The sequence below is a fragment of the Varanus komodoensis genome, unplaced genomic scaffold (genome assembly GCF_004798865.1).
Source record: "Varanus komodoensis strain SLA01 unplaced genomic scaffold, ASM479886v1 scaffold1, whole genome shotgun sequence".
Taxonomy (NCBI): domain Eukaryota; kingdom Metazoa; phylum Chordata; class Lepidosauria; order Squamata; family Varanidae; genus Varanus; species Varanus komodoensis.
Genome location: NW_025335268.1, coordinates 121,693,737 through 121,706,129, shown reverse-complemented (window position 1 = coordinate 121,706,129; position 12,393 = coordinate 121,693,737). Strand labels below are relative to the sequence as shown.

The following is a 12,393-nucleotide window of genomic DNA, read 5'->3' as shown; positions in this document are numbered from 1 at the left end:
ACTTTAATAGAAGGCGGCTTCAGTCCAGAGTGATGCAACTCCAGAAGGAACTGAAGAATTTGTTTGATCGATGAGACAAGTGGGGAGAACGAATGAGACTCGGCGAAGGTGGAAAAACGTTTCCATTTAGCCGTATATGACTTCCTTGTGGACGGCTTTAGGGCAGAGTCGATAATATGCTGAATCTCAGGGTGCAAGAGCGTTGGGATAGGCCAGAGCATATCGCCCCACATCCTAGGAGAGATGCATCGGTACCGAGAGTTATCGAAGGAGGTCGCGCCCTGAAGGGGACTCCCTTCACGAGATTGGTCGGTTTCAGCCACCAGCACAGGGAGTGGAGCACGGAAGACGGGATCCGAATCCGTTTCGACTGTGGGTCTCTTTGTGGATGATACACCTTGTTGAAGAATAGTTGTAGTGGGCGAAGCCGAAGTCTGGCATGTGGAACTACGGCAACTGAGGAGGCCATATACCCCAGGACCCTCTGGATGGATCTCGCCGTAACTGTTCCTTCTCGTCGGATTCGATGGATATGGCGAGCGAGAGTCTGCTGTCTGTCCTGAGGGAGGAAGGCTTTCTCCAATGCGAAGGAGACGTGTGATTCATCGGGTAACGCAGGATCCTGGGATGTCACCACAACGTCCGGGGAGGTTGAGTCTACTTCAGAGTCATCCGAATCAGCAGCGTAGTATGGTGGGGCAGAAGATGATGACTCCGCCGGCGAGAAGGAGCAGCTGCTTCCACTTTGTGGGGATCGAGGTGGCACCCTCCTCAAATCCACAGACCGCGGTTGGTTGCGGGGCGGAGGTGAGGATCACGCCCTGGGAGCAGGGTAGTACCCCACAGAGAGCGGGTCTCCTCAAGGTTGGTAGTAGGGACGACGCCAACTCTCTGGGCGTTGCTCTACCGAGCGGCTCCTCCGATTCCCTGGTGGGGACAGGCCAGCTTCTGTCTCCAATGTCACCGCGGGCATCGGTGTCAGTGACCTCGCTCTGGGAGGGGAGTCCTGGATTTCCCCATCCGAAATAGACCCCTGTAGAGTTGGAAGGGGTGCAGGCGGGAGGTCGACCGCACGTCGGGGAGACCCTTGAGGGGTAACCCGCATGGCCTCCTGAAGGATCGGTTCGGGCGGGGTCGGTATCGTAACCGCCACCGGTACCGAGGGTCCTGTCGGCTCCGAGTCCCGATGTCGGGAACGGTCCGTGGACTTAGCCTTCTTTGGAGGCTTAGAGGCCTTCTCCTTTCTGGCCTTCTTATGGCCTGCCGGCTTCTCTTCAGCATGCTTCCACTTCTCATGCCTCTTTTTTGGTGAAGCAGAGGGGGCCACCGAAGCGGACGCACCTTCATCTGAAGGGCGTGAGGGTGGAGCCACAGAAGCGGAGCCAGGTTTTGGGACAGAGACGAGCGGGTCTGATTGCATCAGAGCCCTATCCCAAAGGAGCCTCCGAAGCCGGTTCTCGTGGTTCTTCCTAGCCTGCTTTGAGAAGGCTAGGCAATGAATGCACTTATCCGTCCTATGCCCCTCTCCAAGGCAGAGGAGGCATAGGTCGTGCAGGTCAGTAGGTGCCATTTTTGACCCGCAGTCCGCACATTTGCAGAAAGCCGCTCGCTACGCCATCGCAGAAGAAAAGAAGTAAAAGACGAGAGATAGTGCAGAGGGTAAGTATGTATATATTTTTTGATAGATCGAAGAAGAAATAACAAGAGAAAAACTACACAGAAGTGGGAAACGAAGTAAAGGGAAAGTGGTAAAAGGGCAATATATAAGGGGAGAACCAAGAATAGCCAAAGCGAAAGTCAAAAGCGGCACGAGGCACAGCGAACGGCGGTCACAAAGACTGAACAAAATGGCAGACGCTCCGCTCTTTATAGGCCACAAGGGGGCGGGGGAGCGGAGCTTCCCGCCAAAAACCGTTAGCTATCAATCTTCCGGCTAAAGGCACCGCGCAGGCGCAGTACCCATATGTGTGATGCACAGAGGCCATGACGAAGAAGATGGGGGTTTCAGTGTGACTTATCTGGAGGTGATTTAATTTGGGAAGGCTGAACTAGGCTATTTACTTCATTTTTCAAATGTCTACACCAGCCTTCATCCAAGATTGGATTTCAGGGCAGTGTACAAATTCTGTTTCTCTTCAAGTGCTCATCCTACTGGTCACAATCTTGCCGGGACCCCTTCTACTCCTCATGTGTGTTCCTTCCCTTTGCAGTTTGGCAGGACTGAAGTCATCGACAACACTTTGAACCCTGACTTTGTGCGCAAGTTCATCCTTGACTACTTCTTTGAAGAGAAGCAGAATCTGCGTTTTGATCTGTGAGTGACAGAACCCGAGGCATTCTAGTGAATAAGAATGACTGAGAAGAACATGAGAGGGGAGTATCCTTGATCTGGTTTGCATGTGAAGCACAGCTTACCATGGGTTGTTTAACCCACAATGAGCACTTTACATATTTAACTCCCAGTTGTCTCATGCAAACCTGGTGAGACTGAGTTCTGCACGAGTTAAACATAATCAATGCATAACCCATGCCATGACCTACAATTACGAGAGGGTACGCCACACTCACCAGGTTTGCATGACATAACAACCCTTGGATTGAATAACCCATGGAAGGCCACCACATTCTGCAAATCAACCCAGTTTCCCTACCAACACCAAGTCTGTTTTGGGGACCATCCTACTCCTTTGCCCTAGCTCGGATTTACAAAGAGAATGAAGCCCCCAAGCAGAACGGAATTATTTTTTTCTTCAGTGCTCCATGGGCAGCGATAATTCGAATTAATGCCAGCATAATGGCTTATCAAGCCAGAGTTTGGCCATTCTTTTCTGCTATTCTGCCCTGAAATGGGCTGTTCCAAAATGGGCTGCCCTGAAATGGGCTGTTCTTTACTTAATGGCTCTGTTCTTTCAGTGGCTGAAAAGGGCCTTGTCATTTTAGAAGGCTTGGACAGCAAGAATGAAAAAGTGCTAAAATAAATTTGCTCCCCTGAATTGTCCTGCACAAACTTGGCAGCCAACTATTCTTCAGGTGTTTCATGAAAGAGTATTTGATAGCTGATTCATAATAGTATTTATATTCTGTAGTATTTGATACACCACATGCAATGGGATTAGTTTCTGCAGCATTTGTTTGATAACATGCAATAATGAGAGTATTTCTTCTTTGAAATCTGCCAACAAAAATTATCCAAAGATACCAATAACTCTGAAGTATTCAGATTTTTTTTTTAAATTTTATGTTCAGAATGTGCATTTTAACTTGCTTTGAAGCTGCATTTCTTTCAGCTCTGGTGTGAGGGATGAAAACTGATGAGATTAGGGATGTATACATTTTGGTAAATCTATTCCATCTATGTCTCATGGATTGTCTGGTGTCTTTCCTTGCATCTTCTGCTCACTGACTGAACATCTTTTTTTAAAGATATGTTCTTGTTTGCAAATGTGCATTTGTGCAGATGGACATATGAGGCAATTTGCATTATCACAAATGTACAAACATTCTCCCAAAAGGAGAAAACAGTCCAAAAGTCCATGAAATCTTCACAAGTAGACAACTTCCAGCTGTTCCACTGCAGAATCCACAGGCTGGACTCATAGAAATCCACCTTCATCTGAATCTGTTGCAGATTTCTCCAGCATCCCTCCATGTGATACAGAATCAGAGCCCAAACACTACAGTTTTTATTTTTCCCAATTTAATAGCTTTATATAGAACAATGAAATTATAATTACCCCATCAGTTCTACTCTTGCCTTAATTCCTTGCTTTAAGTAATAGAAGTAGTTCTGATCACAAAAAAAATCAACCCACAGGATTCCACATATAAGAGGTAGTAGATTTCCTATCTTTGATAACTTTTGGATCAATTTCCTTCTTCATAGATACTATCTATTGTTCTGGTTCGTATTTGCTGCGTAAGCTTTGTGGACTAGGAAATCCTGAGATTCCACATAAGTGAGGTTTGATGAATTATTTCTGCTTCTTTTTTCCTGCAGTTATGATGTGGACTCAAAGAGCCCTGACCTGTCAAAACATGTAAGTTAAGTGTGTGTTCCTGGCTTCTTTGTCTGATCCTTTCACTTTCAAAATACTTATTGTTTGATCCCCCTCCTTCTGTTTCTTCTTTGCTTTTATCATTCTGAATGTAGGAAGCTTCCTTCTGCTGGACTGAGGGTTTGTCTCTCTAGCCCAGTATCATTTGCTCTGATGGCTGCAACTTTCCAAGAGCTCGAGCAGAGTTGTTACCAACCCTCTGCTTATAATAAAACTTAATTTGTTTAGAACTACAGAATTCCAGTGTTTAATAATATCACTTTCTCATTCAGAGAGCTCTAACAATACCACTGCTCTAATTCTTGGAAATGTTCCGATACCTTGCTACTCTAATAGAACAAATCATATGTAAACAAGAGTTTCCTTATCCTTAATGGGATTGAATGATACTCTTTTGCATTTTAGTTTCAGAAAATATGGGCTGTCCATAGATTAGACATATATGGCAGCATTCTTCACACTTGACATTATAGGTTGAAACTCTTGACATGTGCTTTGACTGAAATGAACTTGTTTCCACATGGAAGCTGAATTGATTGGCTGGAAATAAGATTCACCGGCTCATTAATAACTTCTCTCCTTCAGTCTCCAGGGAGCTCTGGGCAGGGGGAAATAGCTAAGGTGGACTTGTGCTGTTGCATAATAATCATATAAATTTCCTTCATCAGGATTTCCTTGGCCAGACTTTCTGCACACTGGGCGAGATTGTTGGGTCCTCGGGAAGCCGCTTGGAGAAGCCTCTGATGTGAGTGTCCAGACTTGTGTGTGGCGAATAGCAGGTTCTAGCTCTAAGCGATGTTGCTCCGTTTGGCTGGGTGTTTGGCAAGATATAAAGCCAGGCACAAAGCTCTGTGCTGTTACAGACTGCTGGAGATGGGATCGTGCAAGCTGTATTGCTGAATTGGCTGAGATTAATCTGTAGTGCTATCCTGCTAGGTTTACAGTTGAACAAGCGAAAATGCTGCTGTTGCATCGCACAGTCTGTCATAAGCTCCTTCTTGGCCAACTCAGATTGAACAGAGTATACACAAGAGAAAATAATGCACGCTACAATATTGTGTCAGTTTAATACCAGTGGTTTGTTAATTTTTTTAAGCACCCAGTAGCCAGAAAGCTCTCTGGGAGGTTAACATGATCAAACAGATAAAACAGACACCATCCAACAAAGTAATAAAAGCAATAAAAACAGTCTTGGCTTTCTCCCAAAATATCATGGGAGTTTAATTGGGCGATGGCACTGCAAACATTCTGCTAAGGATCCTTGTGCAGTGGGATGGAGCTGGTGATGATGATGATGATGATACACCATCTGTCACCACCCTCTCCTTAGGATCCCTTGCTCCCTTGGAGCTTAGTTGCAATTTTGACAGCAGCTGGGGAAAGATGCATTTTCCCAACAACAATATACGTATGCACACTATTTTGGGGTGCCTTGGTCTTGACTGGGCAATTACGATTAGGTTTAAAAAAATCTGCTTCTGGTGGAGGTGAAACTGCTAGAACTGGTTTGTTGGTATAGAGCCACATATTGATCTGAATGGTTGGACTCGCTTTAGGGGCATACGGTAGCAGTGTGGACTGTCATGTAACCACTACACCATTGGTCCATTCCTTCCATCTTCCTTCTAAAGCAGTGTAATTCCGGGCAGGAATCCCTATGGAGAAGGAAGGAGGGACTCTTAAACCAGTTTGTCATGCAGCTACGTTGATTCGCTGAGGGCTGACTCTTGAACTCCCGCACTTGGATTGATCCTTAAGGGTCACATAGAGCTCCTTTGCTCTGTAGCAAATTTCTACTTGCCATGGGACAAGTTATACAAATTGCCAAAGAGTTACATTAGTGCATCTTAGATTTGCAGTGTCAGGTTCGTTACCAGCATTTAAATTGCAGCTCCTTATTAGATTAAATGACTCCATTGGCAGCTTGCCTGGAGACTAGACATGGGTTCTTTGCTAAAGAGGATGTTTCCCCCACAAGTGGCTATTTTATATTTCATTTTTAAAATTTTAGTTTTCACATCATTATTTATTTCATTCCTATACTTCCCAATAGCTGGAGCCCACTGGGTGGCTTACAACAACACACACGAAAGAATACAAATACACGAGCAATAAAAACTTCTAAATCATCATATAAAATCTAAAAGCCAATTTTTTAAAAAAAAGGAACAAAAAGCAGCAACAGCTTAAATGATACATGCCTGTTAACCAAAATGCATGTTTACCACAAGGTATAATAATAATGGCAATTAACGGACCTGTTTCACGGAATTAGGCAGGAATCTTCAGTCCCCCCTTTCCCAGGTACTTGCAATGAGTTCATTCTACCCCACCCAATGAAATTCTAGCTGGTTCATGATGTCATTTTAAAATTAAGATCTCTGTCTCAAGGAATCCTTTTCTCCCAAATGGATGGATGGATTAATGGCTAATCAACACATCACACCAAGTGTATGTCTCCCTGCGAACTAGCAAGCAGATGCTTTGCTTTCCTCACACCTGTTGCAAAGGCTACATCAGGAGTGGGCAACGTGCTGTGGGTCTGTTGTTGGTCTGTGATTTCCGTCAGGTCTGACCATTGGGTTTGCCGGCTGGGGCCACAGAGTCTGGAGGGCCACAAGCTTTCCCACCTCTGGTCCAGAAGTTGTGACCTCATGAAGTCCTGCTCTGTCCTGTCCCTCACTAGTGTTGACCAAGCTTAGGTGAGGAAGTGTGTGGCCTCGTGACTACACGACCTGAAATAAGGCCTTTCTAGAGGAAGACATGTAAGGTTTCATTTGCTCCTCAGGCTCCAATTTGAACCACATCTCCTAGGAAGTTTTCAGGCTTGTTGAAACCAACAGGACATGTTGCTGAATAAACATTGTTGCAACTGTGTAATAAATGCTGAAAAAATCTGTTGTCCCCCGACAAACATGTGTGTGTCTCAGAGCAAACTTAACTTTTTGAACCATTTCTTCTGGGCACACACATATCCATATCCATATCCATATCCATATCCATAAAATCAGTCGCCTTTAAGCCTTTATCACGTTTGCTGCTACCCTCTGGACCCATTCCTGTATCCCGCAGTGGCATCTGCCTTGCATTTAATTTTTGATCTGCAGTAGTCGGTATTAGCAAGGCCTAGCTTTGCTAGTTTTCTTTAATGTGTAGAAAAGCAAATATGATATTTGAGGGACTTCTCCCCACACCAAGTTTAATACTTCTACATGTGTCTTTATCGAATTTCATCTTACTGTTTTTTAATCCATCTCTCCAGTTTCTCGACATTATTGTCAGTGCTGATTCCGTTAACCAAATGGATCGCAACCTCTCCAGGCTTTTTTAATCTTCTGCAAGTTTTAAATTGCACCCCATTTTCTTCAATAGCTGCTTTCAGATGTAATGTGAAACCATGCTTGTATTCTTATGAGAAGGCACTGTGCCTAGCCCTGTGCCTGTAGCCTGTCCTTCTCCCGGAACCCATCTTTACAGACCAGAGGAGCCTATTCAAAGCTTGAGGTCTGCAGATTGTAACACGCTGCTCCCTCCCATTCTGTCCAAATATGGGGAACCGGTTTGTGCTGAGCACAGCTAGAAAACAAAGTAGGGCAATGTGATTTTTAAAAAATGTACATAAATGCTTTAATGTGGGAGGAAATTTCAGAGGACATAAAATGTGTATATAGAGGCCATAACCCCACACATCCTCTTGCCTCATCCATTCTGGATTGGGGAGCCCATGAGTTCCTTGAAAAATCTCAGCAATATGTGCTTAAAACCCCATCTAAGCAAGTTCCTCTTGCTGTTTTGGTTCTCTTATTCTGGTTGCCTTTCTAATGCTTGTTTGTGGGGGGGGGGGTTGCTTTTTTACCTTTTGAAGTTTTAGACATGGTGGTTTTCACTGTGAATTGCTTTAGTTTCACTATATTAACCACCTTGGGAGCCATTATGATTGAAGAGCAATCTATAACTGTACTCAATGTAGATACAAGAAGCTTGAACAATGCTTAAGGGCACAATCCTATCCATGCTTAAGGAAAGAAAAAGCCCTACAGCTATTAGAATTCTCCAGCCAGTCAGCCACGCTGCCTGGGAAATTGTGGGAGGTGACGGACTTTGTTCTCTCTAAACTTTCATAAGGTTGCACCCTAAGCCATTTTGTATCTTCTGCCTCTTAGTGTTGATAATTATAGAGCTCAAGTGCTGCAATAATAAAAGAGAATCTTGACTTGTTGGCATGTTTTCTGATTCACCATCATTCCTAAAATTAGGGGTGTCTTTCAGGATCTTGGTTAGGATACGCTGGTGGAGGACAGACATAGGAGGCAGGGTGACTGCTTCATGATCATTGCACGTTGAAGAATAAGCGCAGGCACTTTAGGGAAAGGCACAGCGGGGGCTCAGCCTGTTGGGGCCCTGCTCCATTACTGAAACCACACTGGTTGTCAAATGACACATTATATACATTGCATGGTGTGTTGCTGCGGTTTCTCTGCTTTTTTACTCCTGAGTAAGTGCACAAATTCCCATATGGATTGGGTCTGCCATGCACCAGGAAAGGAGGATTAAACTTCCCTACTGCCACTTGCTTCCAGAAATCCCCACCACTACAGAGTGAGGCTTTCAAACAAACTTAATTAGCATCAGCACAGACTTTCCCCATTTTTACCTCGTGTGTGTTGTGGGGGGATGGATAAGAGGGGGCTTTTAGGAGTGGTGGGAGTAAAGTTTAATCCTCCCATCCTTGTGCATGATCCTGATGCAAATAGGTCTGTTCATGCTTACACTAGAGTAATTTTATTTTAAAGCCTCAGCAACATGGCTTGCAATTGACACAACATGTAGTTTGATGCTGAAGCGCCACTGTTGGGAGTGCGGAGCTGTGATCACGTAGCCAATTCAGCTTCAACTTGCCATTGTGGAAGTGTCTGTCCTCATTGCCTGAGAGAATTGCTGCAGAGTCCCGGAAGGCAGCAGGTGCCAAGGGGCTCCTTGCAATTGCCAGCCGTAATTGGCAATGAAGCGAGAGATTCAGTCTTCTGCCTTTGGAGAAGCTGCTTATTAATTCTGAAGCACCATGGGAGAGGGAATGTAAGGCAGCAGGTACGATGGGGTGGGGCATTACAGCAACCAGCTGTGAGATTAATTAGCATTGCTGCTGGCAATAAGTCAGAACCCCTCGTTAGAGAACCTGGGGCACAAGCACCCATCCTGACTGTGTGGAAAGAAACAGAAAAGGCAGATTTATTCCTAATCATTGCTTAGACTTTGTCTTGCTCCTCCAGTGTGCAAAATGCTTTCATAATCCTCGTTTGTGTTTGCCTCATGACAGCCCTGTAAGTTAGGCCACTTTTACTCCCGTTCTACAGATCCGAAAGGGAGAGGCTGACATACTGGCCTGGATTCTGAGATCTCTGAGTAGGAAGATGCTCTTGGAAGGGGTTTTCCAGGCCCAAAGCAGACAAAAACTGCTGTAAGAAAAGGCCAGATAAGGGGGGAAATGAGAGCTGTACAAAGGGCCATATACTGTATGTCCACTTGTTTTAAGGAAATACCTCTCTTTATCAAGGGATTTCCCTCTGTGCTTTTTGAAAGACTTCCCTGGGGTCACCTCAGGTTGGAACAGAGGCTCTCTCTTCATTGTCGGGTTTGGTTTCCACTCCCCCTCTGCTGAACTGCCTTCCCTGACAAGCATGTTCGGAAGTCTGGTGGGCCCTCCCTGAGCTGCCTGGAGCAGATGTGTTCAATTTTGGACTCCCTCACACTCCCAGTAGCCCCGCACATGCTATCCCATACACTTTGAAGGGCTTTTCTGACAGTGCCACGCTCAAGTTTGGGGGAACCTTTTGGCAAGTACCTTCAGTGGGTCCCTTCCTCACCACCACTGTCATGGGCTCCTCGCCCTCCTTCTCCGCACTGCTCCCACTTGCCAGTCCACTGCAGAATCCAAGGGTGAGAGTCTTCGAAATCGGAACTCCTTGGAGTCAGCCGCAGGGTTCCCCAGCCCCCTAAGTCAACACAGGCACCCTGGGCCTGTTCACTCCACCATGTCAGACTTTCAGATAGCCTGCGTTGCCATGGACTTGGCTGAGTAGGGGCTGGACTGGCTGAGTTGGTTTTTCCTGCTCCCTTGTCACTCTGACTTGGTTGTGGTTGGCCAGTGCCAAACTGAGCAGGGAACAGTGTACGAGGTCAGTGTGCGAACAGTCAGCTCAGCCCTTGAAGTCCACACATAGACTGGGACCCATGGCCATTTCAAGCTGAAAAGGATGTGTGGTGAGACCTGAAGTCCTGCCCATTTGGACACCTTAATGGAAGCATAACATGAGATATATACCCCTACCAGACCCTTGCAATCTTCTATGAATGCCCTTCTGTGTGCCCCCTTAATGACGTAAAGGAGGAAATGACAAGGAAAAGGACTTTTTCTGTTACTGTGCTCTGCCTTTGGAATGCCCTTCCTAAGGAGGCATGAGTGGTGCCCCCATTGTTCAGGTTCCATCCGCAGGTGAAGGCATTTTTCTTTTGTTCCTGTTTTTAATATAATTTACAATACGATTATGTTTTTCTGACTGCATGCTTTTTTTGTTATGTGCATTGTCGCCTGTCCCCATGTTAACAATTGTTTTTATGATGTTGGGTTCTCCGTTTTTAAATTTGATGATACCATTTCCATATGCCATTGTTTTTGCAGCCACCTAGCGAGCCCTCGTGCTACAGGGCAGCATACAAGTGTCCTAAATAAGTAAATTAGAAGCAGGCCTCCCTTTCAGAAGAGCCTGCTGGACTGAATGCTTGCATCCCTCCCTTCTCCCTTCTATCCAGTGCTGGCTTCCGATGCTGGAGGGCCCTGGGGCAAGACAGCCTCAGCGGCCCGGTCCCTTCCCTGCCTGGCTCTGCATTGGGTGGCCAGCTGCTCTCGCTCCTCCTCTTTCCTCCACTTGCTTGCTTGCCAGGCAGGGACCAGTGAGCCAGCAGCATTCCCTGCTGCTCCTTCTCGTCACTTCAGCTGACTGGGCCGGAGGGAGATGGAGAGGCAGGTGAACAGGCCCAAAGAGGAGCAATCGCCAGTGGACCCCTGCCGGGAGGTGCAGGTGCCCACCTATGTCCAGGACACAGGGCAGCATCTCCGTGCTCAGCGTGGCCAGAGCAGCTGCACCGCAACAAGCAGAGCGGCTGAGCTGCTGGTTAGCACAGAGCAAACCAGAGACTGTGCCAGTTCAATAACAAACACGGAGGGGAGTGAAATACACACCCTGCAACAGCACAGCCTTTGCCTTGCTTAGCTCTCCAGGAGGCACGAACAGGCCTTTCAAGCACAGCTACAAAGCCAGTGTTGTTGTTCATGTTTCTCCCTGCCACCCCCAGGTACCTGCCATATTTGAGATGGAAGGTGCAGGAACTGCTGACACGGCACCTTGCCTTTTCATCTCCCAACCTGTGCTTTGGCACTGAGAGTTCGGATCAGTGGGCAGCTTGGGAATAGCCGGCTCCAGGGAGACAGCAAAACATAATTGGCCTCTGTGTTTTGAACATCTGTTTCCAGCCTGCCAAACTGGAGAACTGCTTGCATGAAAGAAAGTGACAGTGAAGCACAGAAGGAGGAGATTAATGCTGCTAATCTGCGGCCCTTCCCTCGCATACCCCAGCCCACCAGCATATTTTGCTGCACGAAGCAGAACATCTAAATTCTATCACCTCTCTCTTGGGAAGGCGAAATCTAATAATGGTTAGATTTATGAGCAACTTCTATATTCTGTATTTAATTATTAAACTACTGGCAATTTTCAGAGCAAAGAGTGAGTAAGGCTCTGGCTTTAATGCTGGATGGCACTGGACAGCCATCTAAGTTGTTCACTGTGGATATAACTAACTGGGGGATTCTCCTGCTCCCAAGTTGGTGTTTTCACATCAAATGGAAAAATCAGAAAAGACCCCCCCCCCATATGACAGAGCCACATGGCATGGCAGAATCCTGCACTGAGAATGCACCAGGGTCACCGTGCAACAGGAGTTTGGGGCAGCTCTGGGACCATCCGCATTATGATTGGCTGCTGGTTCTAACCAGCCTTTTTCACAGTGGCAATGTGCTCCTCCAGCCAATGCATTTGATGTGGGAGAGGAGCTTTCCAGGCCTTTCCTGATGGAATTCTGCCAGTCCCCTGAGTGCCAGTTCAGTATCCTGCACTAGCAAATTGCAACACTTAGGGCAGCAAGTTTTTTAGGAGTTTCCGGCTACATTAATTTAACATTCAACACCCCACTTCTCTCTCTCTCTCTCTCTCTCTCTCTCTCGTTCGCTCTCGCGCGCTCTCTCTCTCTCTCTCTCTCTCTCTCTCTCTCTCTCTCTCTC

General features: G+C 46.4%; 1 protein-coding gene across 2 annotated transcripts in view; it reads left to right on the top strand.

The window, feature by feature from the left end:
• The window catches only part of LOC123033998 (copine-5), a 146,855-nt gene that overhangs the window by 61,369 nt on the left and 73,093 nt on the right, over positions 1-12,393 (top strand). For both annotated transcript variants that reach the window (XM_044451006.1, XM_044451013.1), the window contains exons 4-6: positions 2,211-2,314; positions 3,998-4,037; positions 4,724-4,800. In XM_044451006.1, the coding sequence (XP_044306941.1) occupies positions 2,211-2,314; positions 3,998-4,037; positions 4,724-4,800 (221 nt within the window). The remainder of the gene's footprint in view (positions 1-2,210; positions 2,315-3,997; positions 4,038-4,723; positions 4,801-12,393) is intronic.